At 44.5% G+C, this 26283-nt stretch overlaps 1 protein-coding gene across 1 annotated transcript in view; it reads left to right on the top strand.

The window, feature by feature from the left end:
- LOC140725332 (uncharacterized) overlaps nt 1–26283 on the top strand; it is a 348409-nt gene that overhangs the window by 192583 nt on the left and 129543 nt on the right. The window contains exons 15-19 of the mRNA XM_073040660.1: nt 6332–6476; nt 15866–16012; nt 22459–22689; nt 24150–24343; nt 26034–26161. Of these exons, the coding sequence (XP_072896761.1) occupies nt 6332–6476; nt 15866–16012; nt 22459–22689; nt 24150–24343; nt 26034–26161 (845 nt within the window). The remainder of the gene's footprint in view (nt 1–6331; nt 6477–15865; nt 16013–22458; nt 22690–24149; nt 24344–26033; nt 26162–26283) is intronic.

Raw genomic sequence — 26283 nt, 5'->3', positions numbered from 1 at the left:
AACAGTGGTTTATAAGGTTTTGACAAGACTTCCTCATCTTGTAATTGATAAATCTAAATAATGTCCTAAATCATGTCCAGGTCCTCTATAAGTTTTAACAGGGTCCGTTCCTATAAACTCTTCATAATCCGAATAGCTGACATGTCAGAAATGCACCCGTGAACTAGTTTCCCATACAGTAGAAGCTGCCTGCAGCCCTACTGAAACCAGCAATTCATCCCACTAGTCTGCAAATCATGTCATTGTATCTATATCATTTGGGTTAGGAAGGACTTTATTTAAATCACTTTCTCAACCTGACCTCTCACTTTCCTTATATTCCCCAGATCTCTGCTCTGAACTGTGGACTCTAGTTGCTTTGCCTTTTACTAAACTTTCATTGGCCATGCCATCATCATGCAGTTATCATCAGGCAAGCAATCTGCCAGAAGTCCTGAAGTCCCACTTTCAAGTTCAGCTACTTCCCTTCAGCCATTTGTTTCTTGAACCAACTGGCACAACCCTATTCACTGCCTCACTATTACAATACTGTGACCATTTTGCACTACTATGGACTTTGTTTATGTTTAATTGTGTTCTGCGGCCGCAAACGAGACTCCAGGATGGTATGTTCCCTCCCTGGTGCAAGGGTCAAGGATGTCTCTGAGCGGCTGCAGGACATTCTGGAATGGGAGGGTGAACAGCCAGTGGTCATGGTGCACATAGGTATCAACGATATAGGTAAAAAATGGGATGAGGTCCTACAAGGTGAATTTAGGGAGTTAGGAGATAAACTAAAAAGTAGGACCACAAAGGTCATAATCTCTGGATTACTACCAGTGCCATGTGCTAGTCAGAGTAGAAATAGGAGGATATTTCAGATGAATACGTGGCTTGAAAAATGGTGCAAGGGGGAGGGATTCAAATTTCTGGGGCATTGGAACCAGTTCTGGCGGAGGTGGGACCGGTATAAACAGGACGGTCTGCACCAGGGCTGGACTGGAACCAATGTCCTAGGGGGGGCGTTTGCTGCTGCTGTTCAGGCTTTAAACTAATGTGGCAGGGGGATTGGAACAAGTGCAGAGAGACAGAGGGGTGTAAAATGAGGGTAGAAGCAAAAAGTAGTAAGGTGAAAAGTAAAGGTGGCAGGCAGGCAAATCCAGGGCAAAAAACAAAAAGAGCCACTTTTCAACATAATTGTATAAGGGCTAAGAGTATTGTAAAAACAAGCCTGAAGGCTTTGTGTGTCAATGCGAGGAGCATTCGTAACAAGGTGGATGAATTGAATGTGCAGATAGTTATTAATGAATATGATATAGTTGGGATCACAGAGACATGGCTCCAGGGTGACCAAGGATGGGAGCTCAACATCCAGGGATTTTCAATATTCAGGAGGGATAGACAGGAAAGAAAAGGAGGTGGGGTAGCATTGCTGGTTAGAGAGGAGATTAACGCAATAGAAAGGAAGGACATTAGCCTGGAGGATGTGGAATCGATATGGTTAGAGCTGCATAACACTAAGGGGCAGAAAACGCTGGTGGAAGTTGTGTACAAGCCACCTAACAGTAGTAGTGAGATTGGGGATAGCATTAAACAGGAAATTAGAAATGCGTGCAATAAAGGAACAGTAGTTATAATGGGTGACTTCAATCTACATATAGATTGAGTGAACCAAATTGGTAAGGGTGCTGAGGAAGAGGATTTCTTGGAATGTATGCGGGATGGTTTTCTGAACCAACATGTCGAGGAACCAACTAGAGAGCAGGCCATTCTAGACTGGGTATTGAGCAATGAGGAAGGGTTAGTTAGCAATCTTGTCGTGTGAGGCCCCTTGGTCGTGTAAGAGTGACCATAATATGGTGGAATTCTTCATTAAGATGGAGAGTGACATAGTTAATTCAGAAACAAAGGTTCTGAACTTAAAGAAGGGTAACTTTGAAGGTATGAGACGTGAATTAGCTAAGATAGACTGGCAAATGATACTTCAAGGGTTGACGGTGGATATGCAATGGCAAGCATTTAAAGATCGCATGGATGAACTACAACAATTGTTCATCCCAGTTTGGCAAAAGAATAAACCAGGGAAGGTAGTGCACCCGTGGCTGACGAGGGAAATTAGGGATAGTATCAAGTCCAAAGAAGAAATATATAAATTAGCAAAAAACAGCGGCACACCTGAGGACTGGGAGAAATTCAGAGACCAGCAGAGGAGGACAAAGGGCTTAATTAGGAAAGGGAAAAAAGATTATGAGAGAAAGCTGGCAGGGAACATAAAAACTGACTGTAAAAGCTTTTATAGATACATGAAAAGAAAAAGATTGGTCAAGACAAATGTAGGTCCTTTACAGTCAGAAACAGGTGAATTGATCATAGGGAACAAAGACATGGCAGACCAATTGAATAACTACTTTGGTTCTGTCTTCACTAAGGAGGACATAAATAATCTTCTGGAAATAGTAAGGGTCCGAGGGTCTAGTGAGATGGAGGAACTGAGGGAAATACATGTTAGTAGGGAAGTGGTGTTAGGTAAATTGAAGGGATTAAAGGCAGATAAATCCCCAGAGCCAGATGGTCTGCATCCCAGAGTGTTTAAGGAAGTAGCCCAAGAAATAATGGATGCATTAGTGATAATTTTTCAAAACTCCTTAGATTCTGCATTAGTTCCTGAGGATTGGAGGGTGGCTAATGTAACCCCACTTTTTAAAAAAGGAGGGAGAGAGAAACCGGGGAATTATAGACCGGTTAGTCTGACATCGGCGGTGGGGAGAATGCTAGAGTCGGTTATCAAAGATGTGATAACAGCACATTTGGAAAGAGGTGAAATCATCGGACAAAGTCAGCATGGATTTGTGAAAAGAAAATCATGTCTGACGAATCTTACAGAATTTTTTGAAGATGTAACTAGTAGAGTGGATAGGGGAGAGCCAGTGGATGTGGTATATTTAGATTTTCAAAAGGCTTTTAACAAGGTCCCACACAGGAGATTAGTGTGCAAACTTAAAGCACACGGTATTGGGGGTATGGTATTGATGTGGATAGAGAATTGGTTGGCAGACAGGAAGCAAAGAGTGGGAGTAAACAGGACCTTTTCAGAATGGCAGGCAGTGACTAGTGGGGTACCGCAAGGCTCAGTGCTGGAACCCCAGTTGTTTACAATATATATTAATGATTTAGACAAGGGAATTAAATGCAGCATCTCCAAGTTTGCGGATGACACGAAGCTGGGCAGCGGTGTCAGCTGTGAGGAGGATGCTAAGCGGATGCAGGGTGACTTGGATAGGTTAGGTGAGTGGGCAAATTCATGGCAGATGCAATTTAATGTGGATAACTGTGAAACCAGATTATTATCTGAACGGTGGCCGATTAGGAAAAGGGGAGATGCAACGAGACCTGGGTGTCATTGTACACCAGTCATTGAAGGTGGGCATGCGCTGGAAAAAGGCAAATGGTGTGTTGGCATTCATAGCAAAAGGATTTACAGGAGCAGGGAGGTTCTACTGCAGTTGTACAAGGCCTTGGTGAGACCGCACCTAGAGTATTGTGTGCAGTTTTGGTCCCCTAATCTGAGGAAAGACACTCTTGCCATAGAGGGAGTACAGAGAAGGTTCACCAGATTGATTCCTGGGATGGCAGAACTTTCATATGAAGAAAGACTGGATCGACTAGGCTTATACTGACTGGAATTTAGAAGATTGAGGGGGGATGTTATTGAAACGTATAAAATTCTAAAGGGATTGGACAGGCCAGATGCAGAAAGATTGTTTCCGATGTTGGGGAAGTCCAGAATGAGGGGTCACAGTTTAAGGATAAAGGGGAAGCCTTTTAGGACCGAGATGAGGAAAAACTTCTTCACACAGAGAGTGGTGAATCTGTGGAATTCTCTGCCACAGGAAACAGTTGAGGCCGGTTCATTGGCTATATTTAAGAGGAAGTTAGATATGGCCCTTGTGGCTAAAGGGATCAGGGGGTATGGAGAGAAAGCAGGTACAGGGTTCTGAGTTGGATGATCAGCCATGATCATACTGAATGGCGGTGCGGGCTCGAAGGGCCGAAGGGCCTACTCCTGCACCTATTTTCTATGTTTCTATGTTTGTTGGATAATGTTATATAATGTATGTTTCCTTCATGTTTTTCTTGAAAACGTGTCTCCAATGGTATGTGCCTGTGATGCTGCTACAGGTAAGGTTTTCACTGGACATATGTGTATTTGTTCATTAGATATTAAACTCGACTTAACCTTACAAAAATGTATTATGTTGAATTGTTCAGTATTAAACATCACCTGTCACCTACCTGTTCATCACATCAACCAATCTATATCTCTTTGAAATATTTTACTAACCTGCCTCTAATGTTTGAACATTGAACTGTGATGGAATGTATCAAGTGGAAAGGGTCAAAATGAGAGACTGTGATGAAGGAATAATGACAGGTAACAAAGGGACTCCGAGAGTCATTTACAGACAATGATAGTTGATGGAGTGATGGACTGACCAAGGTGAGCTTTTTGTGCAGGCAGTGAGTATGGCTGAGATATGAAGTTCAGTATCTTGCATCTGCCTCTGTGGAGAAGCAGACTCTTCTGACTTATCAGCAAAGATCAAGAATGGGTTGAAAATAGATAAATCCAGAGTACTTAAAATCTTGGTAGCACTCAAAAGAAATGAACTGAAAGAAGGAAGAGTGTAAATGGTGCAAAAAAAACACCAAACACCTGGAGCAACTCAATGGATCAGGCAGCATCTGTGAAGGGAAATGGACATTTGGCTGCTGCACAGAAGCTGAGTTCCTCTAGTAGTTTGCTTTGTTTTGGTCCGAATTCCGGTTTCTTGTGACTCCAAGGTGCAAATGGTCGAGGCTGCGACCACATCATGAAGGCTTTCTTGGAAATGGAAGTGTAAAACGCTGAAAGATTGTAAATATTTTCCCCCTGCATGAGAACAACCATGGGCAGGTAAGCCAAACATTGATGGTGGAGAATCTTTCAGAGCAATAAGCCTGACAAAAAATTAATTAGCACTTTGATTTTGAGAAGTATGGGGAAATTAATGAAAGTTTTCATTTGACTGTGTGATTAATGAATGAATTCTTTCATGCAGATTAATAAGGATAATAAATTAAAACTATAAAAATAGACTTTGCAAGGTTTTTTTTGACAGATTATCACATAGTAGGCACATCAAATAATTGTGTGTAGGATTAAAGATATATTGGGAGCATGTGTGCCAAATTGGCTGAACATGAGAAAGCAGAGAGTAGTGATGAATTGCTACTTTTCAGGCTGAACTTCATTATTCACTGGTGTTCTCCAGTAGTCAGGAATATGTAATAATGAAATTAGGTAAACAGAGCAGAATTTCAAAGGTGGAGATGGTCAGAAATTCAGAAGTGTAGTCAAAAGTGATGTGGGCAGCTTGAGGCCATTGCCGAGTTGGTAAAATAGCAGACAAAATTTAAAACTAAAAAATGTTAGAATATTGTCAGGGGTGCGAGGAGAAAAAAAGATTTACTATTTTAAAGGGTTGTAGCAATGGAGAGAATAAAGAGAGTCAGTTTCCAAACTCAGGACAAGTTAAGATGGTAGAAAGACAAAAGCCCTGTTTTCTGTCCTATACACAACTATATGTATGCACAGGTGCAATGAAAACTTACCTGCAACAACATTACAGGCACATAGCATCAAATACATAACATTCACAAGAAAAACATAAAATATACACACCTTTAGAAGAAATAATGCAATTAGAACAAAAACAAAACAATACCTGTAGTGCATAGTGTTATAACACTGAGGTGGTGATCAGCGTTGAGCAGGTTGGTTCAAGAACTGCATGGTTGAAGGGAAGTAGCTGATGTCAAACTTGATGGTGTGGGACTTCAGGCTTTTGTACCTCCTGCCCAATGGTAACTCTGGTTGTTAAAATGATAACATTGTTAATGGACAACAAAGCAAGGAAGTTGCACTAAACCTCATGCTAAACTTGTATGTAGTATTGAAGAGGAATGGAGACATGCCAGTGCACTGACGTTATTTGCTACCTGATATTCTGCTCCTACTTATGTGGCATACTGTGAACATATTGTCACATTTTTTTTCATTGGTTCATTTCAAAAGTATTGGTTTGCTGTAAAGCATTTAGTTGAGATTGTGAAAGGAGTTCTCTGAACAGAAGTGGGATTCAGTACAGTTCATTGCTATCAATGAGTGATTAACCTTGATTTTTTTCAGCGAGAATGAGTTACGCTAAATTTCAGCAAAGGCCAGGATGATCAGGCAGTGGTGCCATGACATTTTGCAAAGAAAAGTTGCCTATTACACTGTAATCTTGATTGTGTATTTGTGTTCCAACAGACAGAAGTCATTAGAGCTTATGGAAGTCAGGAACTCAACTCTAAGGAAGGACTTAGTGACTATGAAGGAAGCTTTGAACAAAGCTATATTGGAGAAGGAGGTGCTGCAGAATGAGAAAGGAGGCCTGATTGAGGCTCTCACCAAGGTATGTTGAGCAAAGCTTGAGAATCCACCAATCAAGGCATAACCTAGAAGAAGAAGCACAATGCAGAGATTAGAACAAGGATACAGAAACAATGAGTTTGTGGCAGATCTCTAACATAACTCCAAATGTCCATCCATTCAAAACAATCCTTTAAAATCTCTTTAATTAAAACAAATCAAGCTGAAATTTAAGTTTTAAGATTGGGTCTGAATAAGTTTTCTCAATGGAAACATATCCTAATCGCACCCACAAAACCTGGTTCTTGATCACAAAACCCTCAACCATCTGAAACATTCCATTTCTTTACAACCAGGATATCTAAATGTTTATTGAAATCACTTCAAAACTACTAAATTCCAGGGAGACCCACTACAGGTTATCTTCATAGCTTAATCCTATAATCAGTCTGGTAAACCTAGGCTACAAGCCCTCCAGGTCAAAGATGAGTATGTGGCACAGTTCATTGTGCTTTACAGTCAGGTCGTGTAAGAACTAACCTTTTGTACCTGAGTCCTCTTGATGTAAAGGTCAGCATACTATGTAGCTTTCAGCAGTTGTCAGTTATATATTTACAAGGACACACAGTTCTTCATTGTTTAGAACTCACTATTTTCAGTTCAGAATAGTTGACCTTGTGGCGACCCACTTTCTGCGCAGGCGAACCGGCTCACAAATAGCCAGCGTGAGGGGGGAGACTTTGGTAGTGCACCTCTGACGTCATGTTCGCCCGGAGAGGGCAGGCACTAGGGATTTAAATGCCAGCGCTGCGAAGTTTGAATAAACTAGTCTCGAAACGACTTACTGACTGCGTGTCGTAATTTCAGCGCTGTGTGTAGCACATTGCTACATTGGTGACCCCGACGGTCCAAACGGGATTTGGACCAAAGATGACCGACTCTTCATCTGTTCATGCAGTTTTGTTAAAACTGCCGACTTTCTGGACGCTGCAACCACGCATGTGGTTTAGCCAAGCAGAAGCCCCGTTCCAGATTCAGTAGATACCCTCTGATTCCACGCGTTACTACCACGTGGTGAGCGCCCTTGACCAGGAGACGGCCGCCCAGGTTGCGGATTTCATACAGTCACCCTTGGAAGAAGGCAAATATGAAGCATTCAAAGCGCTGCTCATTGGGACCTTTGGCCTCTCACGGCGTAAGCGGGGTGCCCGCCTGCTTCACCTGGATGGTTTGGGAGACAGACTGCCGTCGGCATTGATGAACGAGATGCTGTCCCTGGCTGATGGACACAAGCCCTGCCTCATGTTCAAGCAAGCGTTCCTAGAGCGACTGCCCGAGGACATACATCTGCTGCTGGCCGATGCAGATTTCAGCGACCCCCGGAAGGTGGCGGCCCGGGCAGACGTGCTGTAGAAAGCCAAGAGGGAGAGCGTGGCGTCCGTCGGTCAGATTACCAGGCCACGTGCCCAACAGCAGACCAGACCAGGCCCGGCAGGGGGGGCGCACACAACACAGAGGCAGGAGTGAGGAGGCCAGTGAACAGTGGCGTTTCTACCACCAGCGGTGGGGCACAAAAGCCCGCCGTTGTCACCCACCCTGCAAGGGCCAGGGCCAGGGCCAGCTGCCGCTAATGACTATGGCGGCTGGCCACCAGGACAGCCTCTTGTACGTCTGGGACAAACAGTCGGGACGCCGCTTCATGGTCAACACCGGAGCGGAGATCAGCGTCTTGCCCCCGACGGGGTACAATACATGCAACAGGAAGCCAGGACCCACCCTGAGGGTCGCAAATGGCAGCACGGTACAGACCTACGGCACCTGCACAGTGCAGCTGCAGTTTGGCGCCAGCCGGTTCACGTGGGACTTCACACTGGCCGCGGTGGTCCAACCACTCCTGGGGGCGGACTTCTTGCGAGCTCACAGCCTGCTGGTCGACTTGCAAGGGAGAAGACTGGTACATGCCGAGACTTTCCAGACGTTCTCCCTGGGTGAAGCCAAGTTGCCGGCCCCTCACCTGGACTCCATCACGCTGTCGGACAACGAATTCACCAGAATCCTGGCGGACTTTCCATCGGTTCTGGCACCACAGTTCACGGCAGCCATGCCCAGACACGGGGTACAGCACCACATTCCGACCCAGGGACCACCCCTCCACGCCCGCGCACGAAGGCTCCCCCCGGAAAAGCTCTGCCTGGCAAAGGAGGAGTTCAAGAGGATGGAGGAATTGAGGATCGTACGGAGGTCTGACAGCCCAAGGGCCTCCCCCCTGCACATGGTGCCCAAAGCAGCCGGGGGTTGGAGACCATGCGGCAACTACCACAGACTGAACGAGGCTACCACTCCAGACCGCTACCCCGTGCCGCACATACAGGACTTTGCAGCAAACCTGCATGGGGCAAGAATCTTTTCCAAAGTAGACCTCGTCCGGGGATACCATCAAATCCCGGTGCACCCTGAGGACATCCCCAAAACAGCACTCATCACCCCGTTTGGCCTGTTCGAGTTCCTCCGAATGCCGTTCGGCCTGAAGAATGCCGCACAGACATTCCAGCGGCTAATGGACGCGGTGGGACGCGACCTGGACTTTGCGTTCATCTATTTGGACGACATCCTTATAGCCAGCAGTTGTCGTCAGGAGCATCTGTCCCACCTCCGCCAGCTCTACTCCCGCCTGAGTGATTTTGGCCTTACGATCAACCCGGCCAAATGCCAGTTCAGTCTCGATACCATCGACTTCCTGGGCCACAGGATTACCAAAGCCGGGGCAACACCTCTGCCCGCCAAGGTAGACGCGATCTGCCACTTTGACTGGCCCAACACGGTCAAAGGCCTGCAGGAGTTCGTTGGTATGGTGAACTTCTATCACTGTTTCCTCCCCTCAGCAGCCCGTATCATGCACCCTTTGTACACCCTGATGTCGGGTAAAGACAAGGACTTTATTTGGGACGAGGAGGCCGCAGCCGCTTTCGTTAAAGCCAAGGAAGCCTTGGCAGATGTCGCGATGCTGGTGCACCCCAGAACGGATGTTCTGACCACCCTCACGGTGGACGCATCCGACACAGCAGTCGGTGGGGTGCTGGAGCAACTCATCGACGGGCGCTGGCAACCCCTAGCGTTCTTCAGCAAGCACCTACGACCACCCGAACTCAAGTACAGTGCTTTCGACCGGGAGCTGTTGGCACTGTATCTGGCAATCCGGCATTTCAGGTACTTCTTAGAAGGCGTTCATGGACCACAAACCACTGACCTTCGCGTTCACGAAGGTGTCCGATCCCTGGTCGGTTTGCCAGCAGCGATATCTATCCTACATCTCCGAGTACATGACCGACATCCAGCATGTCTCGGGAAAGGACAATGTTGTGGCGAACGCACTCTCCAGACCAGCTGTCCAGGCCCTGTCCCTGGGGGTGGACTATGCAGCACTGGCGGAGGCGCAGCAGGCAGACAACGAGATGCCCAGCTACAGGACCGCAGTCTCGGGTTTGCAGCTGCAGGACTTTCTCGTAGGCCCAGGTGAGAGGACCCTCCTGTGCGACATGGCTATCGGCCAACCTCGCCCCATCATCCCGGCAGCCTGGAGGTGGCGAGTTTTTGACTCCATACACGGTTTGGCGCACCCATCTATCAGGACAACCGTCCGGCTGGTCTCCAGCAAGTTCGCGTGGCACGGACTTCGCAAGCAGGTCAGTGAATGGGCCAGAACGTGTGCGCAGTGCCAAACAGCCAAGGTGCAGTGGCACACCAAAGCCCCGCCGCAGCAGTTCGAACCCACCCACCGTAGGTTCGACCACATTCATGTGATGTCGTGGGCCCCCTACCAGTGTCCCGAGGAGCGCGGTACCTCCTAACTATGGTAGACCGGTTCATGAGGTGGCCAGAGGCGGTCCCGCTCACCGACACATCTGCCGATTCCTGCGCCCGAGCACTGATTGCAACCTGGGTAGCACGCTTCAGGGTACCGGCCCACATTACCTCCGACAGAGGCGCCCAGTTCATCTCCAGCCTGTTGTCGGCTGTGGCCAGCCTGTTGGGAATGCAGCTACACCACACTACTGCCTACCACCCACAGTCGAACGGACTGGTGGAACACTTCCACCGTCACTTGAAGTCGGCTCTCATGGCCCACCTGAGAGGACCTAACTGGGTGGACGAGCTTCCCTGGGTCCTGCTTGGAATTCGTACAGCGCCCAAAGAGGATCTGCACACCTTGTCGGCCGAGTTGGTGTACGGCGTGCCCCTGGCCGTCCCGGGAGAGTTCATACCAGCCCCAAGGGGGCAAGAGGAAGAACCCGCAGCAGTCCTGGACAGGCTACGCGAAAGGCTCGGCAACCTGGCCCACGTACCAACTTCACAGCACGGACGGACGCCGACCCATGTACCCAAAGACCTGCAGAACTGTAAGTTTGTGTTTGTACGAAGGTACGGACACCGGGCACCGCTACAGCGGCCGTACAAGGGGCCATTCAAGGTGATCAACAACAATGGGTCCACGTACGTTCTGGACATTGGGGGAAGAGAGGAGATTTTCACGGTGGACCGACTCAAACCAGCCCATGTGGACTTGGCACAGCTGGTCGAGGTTCAGGCACTGCGGCGCAGAGGCAGACCTCCCAAACAGAGGCTGATCCAGACTGTGGACATTGGGGGGTGTATCGCCGGTTCTGGGGGCGATATGTGGCGACCCACTTTCTGCGCAGGCAAACCGGCTCACAAATAGCCAGCGCGCGGGGGGAGACTTTGGTAATGCACCTCTGACATCATTTCCGCCCGGAGAGGGTGGGCGCTAGGGATTTAAATGCCAGCGCCGAGAAGTTTGAATAAACTAGTCTCAAAACGACTTACCGACTGCGTGTCATTATTTCAGCGCTGTGTGTAGCACATCGCTACAACCTGATATTTACCTGTATTGAAATCTCTGATCCATATTTTCCCTATTTTCATAATCTATTAATAATCACAATTTGATAATTCCAATTCTACTGCTAGGAATTGTGTCTATTGTTGTCCTATTGGCCAGCTTAGCTGTGTGCACCTTTCTATTCTATCAACTAAACCACAGATTCCCAACCTAGGATCCACAGACCCTTGCAAAATGGTATTGGTCCATGGCTTGAAAAGGGTTGGCAATCCCTGATCTATATTATAGACAAACCGATCATCTGCTGTGCACCCAATGATCTGGCATCTTGCTGCAAGTGATGTTAGTAATTTCTGCTCACTGGTCTCGTCCTACTGTTTGCCATTCTCCCCAGCCAGCTGGATCCTGTCAAATCACAGGTGGTAAGAGTGGGCTCCCTCACCTCTGCCCTCTGACTTTCAACACAGGAGACCCCAGGGCTGTGTCCTAAGCCTCCTCCTTTACTCTCTGTATACCCATGACTGTGTCACCACCCACAGCTCCAATCTGCTAATTAAATTTGCCGATGATACTACATTGATTGGGCTTATCTCAAATAATAATGAGGCAGCCTGCAGAGAAGAAGTCATCATCCTGACACAGTGGTGACAAGAAAACAACTTTGTCCTCAATGTCACAAAAACAAAGGAGCTGATTGTGGACTACAACAGGAATGGGACAGGCTAACCCCTATTGACAGCAATGGATATTGAGAGGGTGAACAGCTTTAAGTTCCTTGGCATACACATCACCGAGAACCTCACTTGGTCTGTACATACTGGCTGTGTGGTGAAAAAAGCACAACAGTACCTCTTTCACCTCAGACGGTTGAAGAAGTTTGGTATGAGTCTGCAAATCCTAAGGACTTTTTACAGGGGCACAATTGAGAGCATTCTGACTGGCTGTATCAGTGCCTGGTATGGGAACTGTACTTCCCTCAATCGCAAGACTCTGCAGAGAGTGGTGCAGACAGCCCAGCACATCTGTGGATGTAAACTTACCACTATTCAGGATATTTACAGTGACAGGTGTGTAAAAGGGGCCTGGAGGATCATTGGGGGCCCTGAGCCACCCCGACCACAAACTGTTCCAGCTACTACCATCCAAGAAACGGTACCATAGCATAATAGCCAGGACTGTCAGGCTCCAGCACAGCTTCTTCCTCCAGGCCATCGGATTGATTAATTCACGCTGACACAATTGTATTTCTAAGCTATAGTGACTGTTCTGTTGTATATCTTACTGTACATACTATTTATTACAAATTACTTTAATTTGCACATTGCACATTCAGACGGAGATGTAACATAAAGATTTTTATTCTTCGTGTATGTGAAGGATATAAGAAATAAAGTCAATTCAATTCACTCACATGATCCCCAGTTCCAGCAGGTCCAATCACTCACCATATCCCTAGTTCCAGCACATCCAACCACTCACCATATCCCTAGTTCCAGCAAGTCCAATCATTCACCATATCTCCAGTTCCAGCAAGTCCAATCACTCACCAGATGCCCAGTTCCAGCAGGTCCAACCACACACCAGATCCCCAGTTCCAGCAGGTCCAATCACTCACCAAGGCTCATGTTCCAGCAGGTCCAACCACACACCAGATCCCCAGTTCCAGCAAGTCCAACCACTCACCGTATCCCCAGTTCCAGCACATCCAACCACTCACCAGATCCCCAGTTTCAGCAAATCCAATCACTCACCAGATCCCCAGTTTCAGCAAGTCCAATCACTCACCAGATGCCCAGTTCCAGCAGGTCCAATCACTCACCATATCCCTAGTTCCAGCAAGTCCAATCACTCACCAGATGCCCAGTTCCAGCAGGTCCAACCACACACCAGATCCCCAGTTCCAGCAGGTCCAATCACTCACCAAGGCTCATGTTCCAGCAGGTTCACTGGGACTCCAGTTTAAGTGCTTTGTTCAAATTGACCTAATGGTTGGTCACCCTCTCTTGAAACTTACCTGGTTCTGCTTTCCATGCTCCCATGAAACCTACAAATTTTCCTTAAATATTTAAGTGAAAAAATGTATTTTAGAATATTAATGAAATAACATCTAACAGTCTGGAAAATCTTGTAGTCTGGCACCACCAAAACCCTGATTGTGCTAAATTATCGGTTTTACTGTATGATTTACAAGTTGTACGTCTAGTACAGACTCTTCTGAGTATCCAGATCACTCTCTATTTATCCTATGTGCCTCCTACTGCTCAGATTTCTGGGAATGTCAATAAATTTCCACCAGTTCCAAGAATTTCTACTTCAGTTCTTATTAAGTGACTTCTGGAAACAAAATTCGTTTGTTCTCTACCACAGATACAAGGAAAAGTTGATCAGGTTACACAGAAAGCAAGTGTACTTGCAATCACCAGAGTTGAATTGTAGCACAAAATCTGCATTCTGTATTTATGGCACCTATGTAGGAAAATAGAATTAATATTTGAATATTAATGATGCTAGCAAGCATTTAGAGACTTCAAGAGACTATTCTGACGGATAGGATAATTAATGACACTGATGGTTTACCTAATTCTAATGTTTGATGATTCATGTGGATTATGAGTGCTACCTTTGTTTTTGATTTTCTATTCACTGGAATATTATTGTAATGGATTCAGATTCTGATTCCATACTGCTAAACTCTCTGAAATCTACTGCAGTTAAAAACAGTATTCCACTTAGCAGGTTTGTTTTACTTAGAGTTGACCTGCAAATTAGATCATGCATACCCACTAGTGTTACAGTATAATGTCTGACGGTTTATATAATTGGATCCATTTGTATTTAACCCGATCAAAACTATTATTTTACAGTTAATTTAAGATATGATTATTCCTGGTATTTTATGGATTTTTCGGATGGTGAATAAGTTGGTTATTTTTCCCTCTTATTGAAAAACTAACCACATCTATTTTATTTGAATCCTATTGTACAGAGGTGCATTTTCCTATTTTTGGGAACATCTGGTTATGATTGCTTTATTTTGGGATGTTGGGGGGTTCTTTGGAAGAGTTTCTACTTCTGAATATTCCCTTCTTGTTTTTGTTTTCATTTCTTTATCATCTCAGCTTTGAGTTGAGGTCAGGTTACTACCGAACAGGAGTACCGAATGAGCAGGGAGGATATTCATCTCCATTTTGCTACGGGAGCTTTGCCCCACACTGGGTGCCATGAAAGCCCTTGATGATACCCAATCAAGACTGGTACTTAGCAAAGGTTTTTTGTAACTCTTTGGCTTTATTGCCTATTCCAAATTGCTTTGGAGCTGAGTGAGTTGCTGAGCTGTTTCAGAGTGTAGCTTGAGACAAATTTAAGTGAGGAGTGCAGCAGGCAATGCTGTGGCTTTATTGCTCCAGAGACCCAGGTTTGATCTTGACTGCTGGTGCCATCTGTGTGGAGTTTGCACAGTCTTGTGATTGTGTGGATTTCCTCCAGGTGTTCCTGTTTCCTCCCAGACCCAAAGGACCTGTTGGTTGGTAAGTTAATTAGCCGGTGTAATTTGTTATTTACTTACTGCCCGTTGCACTGTTGGTATTTAGGGCAGCAATGAAGGTCCTCCATCTCTGTCTGTCCATATATCTGTCTGCACACAGATATAGACGGACTCATCATTGCTGTTGCCTTAACGATTTTTTTTTGAACAGTCAGGGTTGTTAGTCCTGAGCTGACTGCCACCCGTGCCCCACCCCCAAATCTGGAGGACCAGTGGAGCTCTCTTAGTCTGGTCTCTACCCTTTGACTTGTTTAGCATGGGTGACCCTGCCAAGAGCCAAAGTACAAGGCCCTGACTCCATCCAGCATAGTCATTGAGGCATGCAAACCTCCAAACCTTATGGCAAGGGTTCAAGAACTGTAAATTGTCCTTGGTATTAATGGGCTGTAGGTTAGAGTTGATTAGGACATGAAAGGTGGTAGATTATCAGAAGATAATGGGGGAATGAGATGGATGGGATTGTTCTGAGAGATAGATTGAATGATACAGGAAAATATAAGTTATACAGTATTGAGATTAGACCAAGTGGATTGCCTTTCCAAGGGAGCATGGACGAACATGTGGCTTCTTACAACAATCCAGCAACTTCATGATTACCAGCACCAAAGTTCATGTTTTACCCTGGACACATTTTTAATTAGTTAACAATTTCCCTTTGCTGGGAGTAGAATATTTGCCTCTAGGCTTCTCGGTCTCTAGTCCAGTTGCATAATGCTTATTCTTGAGGAAGACCTGAAGAAATTCTGAAGTTATTTGATAGAGCTTTCAGCTTCAATGGATAACAAAGGCTTTTTTGTTCATTTCACAGTCTGAGACTGCATTTTAGGCTCCTCCACAGTATTTATATAAGATTGATTGTTTTTCTTTGTGTGATCGACATGGGGTTTTTAAATATACTGGACTTGTTTTGAGCCTTTGTGGCAGTGTATGACTGTATTTGCTATCTGTTTGACTTCCTGCATGATTTGAGGGTGCTTTATCTTGCTAATGTGTCTTTTTTCTTGGGTCCGTTCTCTTTTCATTCTTGTAGGCCGAGTTGAATAGTGCAGACCTTGAGTTGTCCTTAAACAAGCTGAAGACTGAGAAAGACACCCTGCGAGATTCTCTTGCCAAGATGACTGCACTTAGTGAAGGTTTGGCTCAGGATAAGGTTGAAATGAATCGCATTCTCCTCCAGGTCAGTTAACAAAGCCAATGGTAAAAAACCTTGCAGGGCAAATGTATCATAAGCTAAAGATCAGAAATGCTCTAGGTTTGATACTTGGTTCCCATTCTGCTCTTAGTGAAGCTACCTGAAGAGATCCCACAAGTAGCCACTTCATTGTTGAGTGATTCAGAGCTATGCATGGGTTATTTCAACTTGAGGTGGCTAAATCACCAGGATTTCCTTCACAATTGGATAGAAACCACAATTACACCTTTAACTCCTTCAGTAATCAGGAATCATCTGGCTACCGGACATGTCCACATTTTTCAGCCCTTCCAGATCCTGAAAAGAAAATGGCAACACTGGTCAGCTGTAGCACACACACAGAATGCTGGAGAAACTCAGCAGGCCAGGCAGCATCTATGGAAAATATTAAACAGTCTCGGCCCAAAAGGACGACAGTTTACTCATTTCCATGGATTCTGCCTGGCCTGCTGAGTTTTTTCAGCATTTTGTGTGTTGCTTTGGATCACCAGCTTCTGCAGATTTTCTTGTATTTGATATTGATCAGCCAACTCATTATGGGCTTAAAGAAAGCACTTTCATGTTGCACACAGGCAGGGAACTTTCTCAAGACCAATGAACTATTTGACCAGGACTGCACTGCTCACTTCTCTGCTCCTTGTCACAATCCATCAGGAAAAGCACGTTACAATGCATCTGCGTCAGCCTTTCCATAATCATCGTCAGTGTTGTCTGATAAAGCATTAGAGTGCAATCTCTCTCTTGAGGGAGCTAACACACTACTTTCACTTTCCTTCTCTGACCACAGTTGTCTCTCAAGTGAAGCATGCATCTCTAACCACCCTCCAGGTCACACAGTACCAGTGTCTGAGCTGGTGATTTGCTTTGTAAAATGCAATGGTGCAGTCCATTCCCCTGCTCATCTGCCACCTCCTCTTCTCTTTCAGCATTTCTTTGTGGCTGAGGGTGGTGGGGACTAGTTGATGGAGCATGGCTCAGGTGAGTATGTGGGCTTTGCTGTGGTAGTGTCTAACCAATATGGTTTGTACTTTGAATGCCACAAAGGTGAATCTGATGTGAAAGTCCAGGGAGGTGCCCAGGAGGCTGAGTTTCTTCAGCAGCTTGAATATATTTTGCTTTTGAAAGGTTACAATCCATTTGTTAGAACAATTGCTGTTATTTGCAGATTTAGTCTTGAAGACAAAGGAACTTAATTTCACACTTCTTTGGTTACAAGATTGTGTCCATGTGTATGCTGATGTACTACATATATGTGCACATGTGTGATTATGTGTGTCACGAGTACATGTGCATACAGTCTGCATTTGTACACATGCATGGTTGTATGTGCAGATTTGTGTGTGTGCAATGCAGTGTATATGAGTGGGTGAAGCTGTGTGTGTGTGGACTGCACGTGAGTTTGTGTGTGAGGATGAGGATGAAAGGTGCAGTTTAAAGCATTAGCGCTTGCACCTTGACATGACTAATCACGGTAAGGAATTCCTTTCAATGCTGCAACAGCGTGAGTCATCTCACGAGCAGGCCCAGCCCTCACCTCCTGCCAGCTCTCCTTGGTGGTCCTGAGTGATCTTGTCAGTGCATAAAAATCCTTCTCATCCTCCACACCAGCACACAGGTTTCCTGGGTCTGAAAACATGGAGCAGTTGTTTCATTTCACTCCCTCTTTGCCCGTCCTTCAGCTGGAAAATCTCCAAAGTATTGTACTCACAGCAGTCTATGGCCCTGTAGAATAAGGCCTCAAAAACTGACATGAATTAGTACCATAAAGAGCTGGGAACTGCAGTAAATTTGACGTTTGATATTTGGAACCTACTTGATAAATAAAGTGGCAATTGCCCTTCTTCGGGCAGTCATAATTTTAACACACGTCTATGGCCTGGCTTAAGTAGCTGTGGTTGAAAATCTCAGTTAGCATTTCAATTCAGGACCAAAGACATGTACTACTAATATGCTTGGAATCAGAGAACCTCATGCCGAACCAACAATCAGATTGGGCAGGCCAAAGGCCAGAGGTAAAGATTTAATTTGGATATCTTGTGTTTCATGATTCAATTTTACAGACACACCACAGAAAGAATCTTATTTGGATATAGCACAGCTTGATTTGGACACTGCTGTGTCCAAAACTGCAGGAAATTGCAGAGAGTTGTGAATATATATTTATTTACTGAGACAGCATGGAGTATGATTTTACAGCCCTTCAAGCCGCGCCACCCAGCAATCCCCGATTTAACCTTTGTCTACTCTCAGAACAGTTTTCAATGACCAATTAGCCTACTAACCAGTACGTCTTTGGACTGTGGGAGGAAACCAGAGCACCCAGAGAAAGCCTATGCATTCCATGGGGAGGTTGTACAGACTCCTTACAGATGATGTTGAAATTGAACTCTGAACTCCGATGCCTCGAGCTGTAATTGCATCACACTAACAGCTATGCTACCATGGCATCCAAGTACAGCTCAATCCATCACAAGAACCTACCTCCCCTCCATTGACTGTACTATATGCTCCCTTGGGAATGCGGCCAGCATAATCAAAGACCCTCGCATCCTGGTCATAGTCTTTCCTTCCTCCTCCATCAGGCAGAAGAAACAAAAGCTTGAGAGTACATAGCACCAGGTTCAAGACAACTTTTACCCATTGCTATAACATTCTTGAAAGGCCCTGTTGTACGATAAAGATGAAACTTGACCCGTCATTCTATCTCATCGTGGCCTTATTTGTATACATGGCTCTGTACAACTCTTTTTCCATAACTGTACCACTCTATTCTGCATTCAGTTATTGCTTTACCTTTTGCACTAGCTCTGTATTCATACATATATGTGGAATGACTTGTTTGGATCGCATGCAAATAAAGATTTTCACTGTATTTCAGTACACATGTAAACAATAAACCAATTACAATTACCACATCTTTCTTAGAAACTGCAGTCTTTATCTGTCTGTGCCAAAAGAGACCTTAACAGTTAAAATAGGTTTGGGATCATTAACTTGTAGAAAGGCCATCAGCACAGGTGCTCTACAAAACTGTGTGCTTAGCTCCTGCTCTACTCACTTTATACTTACAACTGTGTGGCTAAGTTCTGCTGCAGTGCCACATTGAAGTTTGCTGAGTATACCACTGTTGCTGGCCATGTGAAGACGAATCGACATATAGGAGAGAGAATGAAAATATGATTGAATGTTACCACAACAACAACCTCTCACTCAGCATCAGCAAAACCAAAGAGCTGATAATCGACTACAGGAGGGATAAAGCTGGAGGTCCATGAGCCAGTCCTCATTAAAGGAAAGAGGAGGAGAGGGTCCATAGCTTTAAATTCCTTGTCAACAACATATCAGAGAATCAGTCCTGGGATCAACATATAAGTGTCATCACAAAGAAGTTACAACAACATCTCCATCTCTACTTAGAGGTTTGCATAGATTTATCATGTCACCAAAAACTGACAGTCATCTATAGATGCAGAGTATGGAGTATCCTAACTGGTTACATCACAGGTTTAGGGAAGCTTGGGTTTTGAGAGAATTTGAAGCCTTGGTTAAGAAGAAAGGGGAGGTGTATATAGCAGAGATAGGCAGCAAGGAACAAATGAGGTACTTGAGGAATATAAGAAATGTAAGAGAACACTTAAGACAGAAATCAAGAAGGCTAAAAGATGAGGTTGCTCCAGCAGACAAGTAAAGGAAAATCCCAAGGGCGTCAACAGATACAGTATATTAAGAGCAAAAGGATAGCAAGGGACAAAATTTGACCTCTTGAAGATCACTGTAGTCATCTATTCATGAAGCTGAAGGAGATGGAGGAGACCAGAAATGGATTTTTTACATCTGTAATTACTTGAGAGTTGGACAGATTCTTATAACTAAGGCAAAATGATAGTGAAGTCATAGACCGTTTACAGGTTACAGAGGAGGAGATGCTTACTGTCTTGAGACAGATTTGGGTGGATAATCCCCAGTGCATGACAAAGCGCCCCCTCAGTCCTTGTGGGAGAGGCTAATACTTAAATTGCAGAGGCCCCAGCAGAGGTTTTTAAAACATCCTTAACCATTGGTGAGGTGCTGGAGGATTGAAGGGTAGATAATGTTATTCCATTGATCAAGAAAGTCCCTAAGAATAAGATGGGAAATTCTAGGCTTGTGAGTAGTAGGTGAATTTTGGAAGATATTCTAAGATACAAGATAAATAAGTATTTGGATAGACATGGCATAATTAAAGACAGTCAATGTGGCTTTGCGTGTGGTAGGTCATGTCTAGCCAATTTTTTTAGAGTTTCTCAAGGAAGTTACCACAAAAGTTGATGTAGGAAAGTGAGTGGACATTGTCTACATGGATTTTAGCAAGGTCTTTTGCTAAGACCCACATGGGCAACTGGTGAAGAAGGTTCAGTCGTTGAACATTCATGATGAGGTAGTAAATTGGATTTGACATTGGCTTCATGGGAGAAGCCAGAAAATGGTAGTGGACTCTCTGACTAGCGGCCTGTAAGTGATGTGCCGCAGGAATCAATGTTGGGTCCGTTGTTGTTTGTCATCAATGATCAGAATGATAATGTGGTAAACTGGATCAGCAAATTTGTGAATAATTTTGAAAATTGGGAGTGTAGTGGACAGAAAGGAAGGCTATCAAAGCTTGCAGTGAGATCTTGACCAGCTGGCCAAATGGGCTGAAAATGGCAGATGGAATTTAATGCAAGCGTGTGTGAGGTGTTACACTTTGGGAGGACAAACCAGGGTAAGACTTACAAATTGAACTGTAGGGCACTGAAGCTTGTAAATCAGAAGGATCTGGGAATAATGATCCATAAATCCTTGAAAGTGGCATCACAGTTAGGTAAGGTCATTGAAAAGAGATTTTGCCACATTGGCTTTCATAAGTTAGAGCTTTGAGTACAGCTGCCGGGGTGTTATGTTGAAGTTGTATAGGATTTTGGTGAGACCTAATTTGGAGTATTGTATGCAGTTCTGGTCACCTACCTACAGAAAAGGAATCAATCAAATTGAAAGAGTACAGAGAAAATTTTCAGGACCTGAATTATAGGGAAATGTTGACTAGGTTTAGGACTTTATTCCCTGTAGCGTAGGAGCTAAGGGGAGATTCAATAGAGGTGTACAAAACTTTGAGGGATATAAATAGGGTAAATGCAAACAGTCTTTTTCCACTGAAGTTGGTGAGACTAGAACTAGAGATCATAGGTTAAGGGTGAAAGGGTGCGAGTGTTGAACAAGCTGCCAGCAGAAGTGGTGGATGTGGGTTTAATTGCAACATTTCAACAAGGTTTGGGTAAGTGTATGGATAGGAGCATTATGGTGGGCTACAGTCAAGGTGCAGGCCGATGGGCTAAGCAGAATAACAGTTCACCATGGACCAAGTGGGCTGTAGTGCTTTATTATTCAAAGACTATAAAGAGAAAGATACAGCCTGCTCCATCACAGGCAGAACACTCCCCACCATTGAGTACATCTTCAAGGAATACTGCCACAAGAAGTCAGTGTCACAGTCCCCCATCACCCAAGCCACACCACCTTCTAGCTGCTATTATTGAATAGGAAGTACAGAAGTCTTCAATCCACACCACCAGGTTCAAGCCCCTGAACGGGTATGGATAACTTAATTCAACATTACTCTGAACTGACTGTATGACCTACAGACTCACTTTCAAGAACTTTTTACAATTCATGATCTCAGTGTTATCTTTATTTGAAGTTTGATTTGTCTTTGGTGCAGCATAGCGGTTAGCGTGACGCTATTACAACTTGGGGTGTCGTAATTCCAATGTCACCTGTCTGGAATTTCTACGCCCTCCATGTGAATGTGTGGGATTCCTCCGGGTGCTCTGGTTTCCAAAGACGTACTGGGTACAAGGTGAATTGGTACCTGTAAATTGGTACAGGTAAATTGTCCTGTGATTGGGCTAGGGTTAATAGGTGGGTTGCTGGACTGCACGATTCATTGGGCTGGAACAGCCAGTTCTGCACTGTATTTCTAAATAAATAATAAATATGAAATGCCTGCAAGAAAATGAATGTCAAGGTAATATATGGGAATACATATGGACTAAATTTACATATGATACGTAATAAATATGTAATGCATATGATAATAAATTTAGTTTGAACTTTGAGAATAGCACCATGAACCCCACCATCACATTGTTCATCAGGAAAACTCTTTATCATTTTAGTTCTCTTTTTAGAGGGTAGTCTATTTTTCTCATATTCATTGAGATCTTATCTCAAGGATAGGACTACTTATAGACAGTATTACAACAGCTAACCCCAATTCAGTGTATCCTGTATCCCTTAACACTCTTACTTTTGAAATTCACACACTCAGTTTATCATGCAGGTTTGGACCAATGTACTTGGAGCCTGGATGGTTATAGCTTGGGGTTAACATCTGTTAAATATTTCTCTTCTCTTAGATGGAAGATGATAGAACAGTTCTGCAAGGACAGAAGAAAGAGATTGAGAAGGCAAAGGCTAGTATCCAGGATGTATTGGTCCGCGTCAAGCAGGAGAAGATGGACCTGGACACGGAGAAATGTGGATTAGATCAGTCTCTGCAGATTGTGGAGGCAAGCCAGGAACAGCTGGAACATGATATAGTGGTTCTCCAAAGGGCCAGGGATCAACTGCAAGATCAGCTTGGGCAGGTATGAACTTAATAACGTTCTACTGCAGGAGCCAGTTGAATCATTGCTAAATTGAGATCATATGTGTGCTCTACATCTATTACTGCAGGTGGATGTGGGGAGGCTGCTCAGTAGAAATGGAATTAATACAGATGCATGTATATCTGCTTAAAAAGCACTGCTCAAATAAATAACAACTGAGTTAACCTGTGAGAATTCCAGTGATTTTACCTTTGTCTCCCACTCTTCCATAAAATGGTCATTATCTAATTCAAGCAAGCTGATAGTCACCTATCAAATTATCTTCTTATAGAGTAATAGAGTGATGATGGAAGGATGCCTTAAACCCAAAGTGGTCAATGTCAGCCATGGTGCCTATCAAGTTAGTCCCATTTGCTCACGTTTGATCCATATCCCTTTAAACCTTTCCTACTCATGCATTTTTGAATATTGTTATTGTACCTGCCTTAACCAGTAGCTATCATTCCATAGGTTCAACATTCTGTGTGAAGAAGTTCTCCGCAAGTCTCTTTTAAATCTTTCATCTCTCATTATAGCAAGCGTATGCCCTTCGTGTCCCCTCTCCTAAGGAAAAGATTATGCATGTTCATCATATCTACGTATACTGCTCAAGATTTTACACACCTCAGGATCTATACCCTTCAGTCTTCCAATTCCAAACAATAAAGACCTTGCCTGCCTAACCTCTCCCTATAAACAGGGCCCTCATGTCCTGACAGCATCTTTGGAAAGCCTATCTTATGTGGCTCATTGTCAAACTTATTTGTACTACGCGCTTATGGGTGATTTTGAGATTCTTCCTATAATGAAAATAATGTGAAAATGCAAGGTGTTGTCATTGCAAAGGTTACAAGGGTTGAGAAGGTATGGACTCATCTCATGGTTTCCCGGTAGCTTTATAAAGATAACTGTGAATCCAGATAGCTGCTTTGATTATCTTTGCGGAGGTTAAAGTACAAACGTTGTAGAAACTATGAATATATGACTGAAAAGATGCAGAAAATGGGGCAGCACAATACCATAATGGTTAGCATGCTTTTCAGTAGATGTGACCTGGGTTCAATTCCTGCCACTGCCTGTGAGCAGTTTGTACGCTCTCTCCGTGACCATGTGGGTTTCCTCCGGGTGCTCCCGTTTCCAAAGACACCGGTTAGTAGGTTAATTGGACATTGTAAATCATCCCATGATTAGGATAGAATTAAGATTGTTAGGCATCGTGGCTTAAAAGGCTAGAAGAGCCTATTCTGCTCTGTAAATCAATCAGTCAATCAATCAATAAAACGATTCTGTAAATTCACAGCTTCGGGAGACAGAGCAGGTTGGCCTGATCTCTGTATCTGTTTGTTAAGTTGCTGCTGAAGTGGCATGCTCATATTTCTATTTCAGAAACTGTCAAGCATCTGTTATTTCTCTCTGGTCTGTCTCAGTTTTTTTGTTTAATTGTGCATCATCTCACACAGGCGAATCGGCAGAAGCAGACCCTGAGTGAGCAGCTGGCTCAAGCGCAGCGAGATGGGGAACTGCAGAGTGCAGGGCTCCTCCGGGCCAGCAAGGAGAAGGAGGAGATGATGAAGGAGAAAGCCAGCTTGGTGGTGCAGCTGACTGCTGCTGAGAGGGAGAGCAGAGCACTGTCGGAAGAGATAGCTGCCCTCAGGTGGGAAACTCTGAAACAGTATGAGTGGACCTCTAATAAAACTGGTGCCTGTTGCATGACATCAGATGTCTAATGTGCCCTTCAGCCCTGGCTTGCAGAACCAAAAGAATATTCTTTCACCAGTTTCAGGACATGAACCCCGAGGCAGATCAGCCATGGTCATGTGGAATGCTAGCAGAGGATTAAGGGCTGAGTGATCTATTCATCCTTCCATTTTCTTGTGTTCCAGTGAATGAAGGAAAATGATTAAGATGGATTTCCATTGTTAATGGCATTCAGCTGAAGCAATAGCAAAAGAATAGCCATGCACAGAATTTCATCCTGCTGAGAGGGAGAGCAAAGCACTGTCGGAAGAGATAGCAGAATGAGATGTGTGAGATGATGCACAGAATTTCATCCCCTTGCTACGTGAAGGGATTGCTGGGTGGATATAGATCTCTACCAAAGGGGGTGGAAGGCTCTGCAAGCCTGAAGATCACCCTTGAGCAAGGTGTAGCTCCTGTTTAGCCCCCTGATAAAGGTCACATGAAACCATGGGAACAGGTGGCGGATGGTTGTATGCGTAGCTGGTGCATATCACAAGTCCTGGTTATGTGACCACTGATGCCAAACAGACAATCTGTGAAGATAATGGCTGGGGTCACCTGTCTTGTAAGGACACTGCCCAGAAGAAGGTAATGAGAAAAATACGTAGAAAAAGTATGCAAAGAACAATCATGTCCATGGAAAGACCATGATTGCCCACATCATTAAACACGGCATATAATGAATGAATGCTATGGGAACATTGTTGGTATAATTCACATTAGCGGGCAAGGAAGAGGCACCTTCTGTTTCTAGCCAATGAGATGTTGGGACTCTGAATAGGAGTTAAGGAATTTTAATGGTAATGTCAAACATGTGCTCATACAACATCAAAACAGGCCCTGGAGCCCACTGTCCTCACTGAAAATCCAATACTCTTCTCCCTATTCTTCTCACTTTCCCGTCAACATCCACTCCCCCAGATTCTGCTATTCCTAACACTAGTGGCCACTTATGCTACCACCAACCAGTGTGTGGTTTGGGACATGAGAGGAAACTGGAGAACCTGAGATCACAAGGAGAACACTCAGACTCCACACAGACAGCAGCAGAGGTCAGGTTTGAACTCAGCTCACCAGAGCTGTGAGACAACAACTCTAATAGCTGCATGGCTGTAGTGCCCTGGAGAGCACTTTCTTGTAGAGAGTGTGGAGAGGAATATACTGTTCCCCTCGAAGGCAGAAATTTTGGTCAGTCCATGGGCCAAGTCATGTTAGGATGGTACCTCCTCCTTTTCTAATCCACCAAAAATGTCGCAATCTTCCCACACCTCACGAAGTCATCGCTGTCTTCTTCCCCAGTCCTGGCCTCCCAAACAGAGACAGCAATACTGCTTTCTTTGATAGACCCCAGAGAGTCTTTGATCACTGTTAGTCACAGAAAAGAGTCTCAAATACAGAGCTGAGGTGAGCTGTTAGCACAGTGCTTGCCTACAGAAATGTAAACTTACCTACTCATCTAGTGCTAAAGATAAGGATTTTGACATCAATGTGACTAGATCAAAAGCTCTCCATGGCCTTCTGTCAAAGCATCCATATGTACTATTTAACAAGAGATCGTGTTACTACATGCCGACCTTTAACCCTGATCTTGCTATCCTTTACAGGGCAGATAAGGAAGCTCTAGAGACCAATCTTTTCGAGGCTCAGCAGCTCATTGTGCAGCTTGAGACCTGCAAGGAGCAGCTCGAAGGAGAGAACCAATCCATTTTATTTGCTAAGGAGTCACTCCTGGGTGATTTAAGTTGGTTTATTTAAACTTGTCAGTTTTGGATGTGAATGCACGTATGTCTTTGAATGTGTCTGTGTGCATATATGTACATAAGTATAGTAATTTGCCCAGGTGTGAATAATATG

The sequence above is a fragment of the Hemitrygon akajei genome, chromosome 3, assembly GCF_048418815.1.
Source record: "Hemitrygon akajei chromosome 3, sHemAka1.3, whole genome shotgun sequence".
NCBI classification, from domain to species: domain Eukaryota; kingdom Metazoa; phylum Chordata; class Chondrichthyes; order Myliobatiformes; family Dasyatidae; genus Hemitrygon; species Hemitrygon akajei.
The sequence above is the reverse complement of the archived record's forward strand: the minus strand, read 5'-3'. Positions and strand labels throughout refer to the sequence as shown.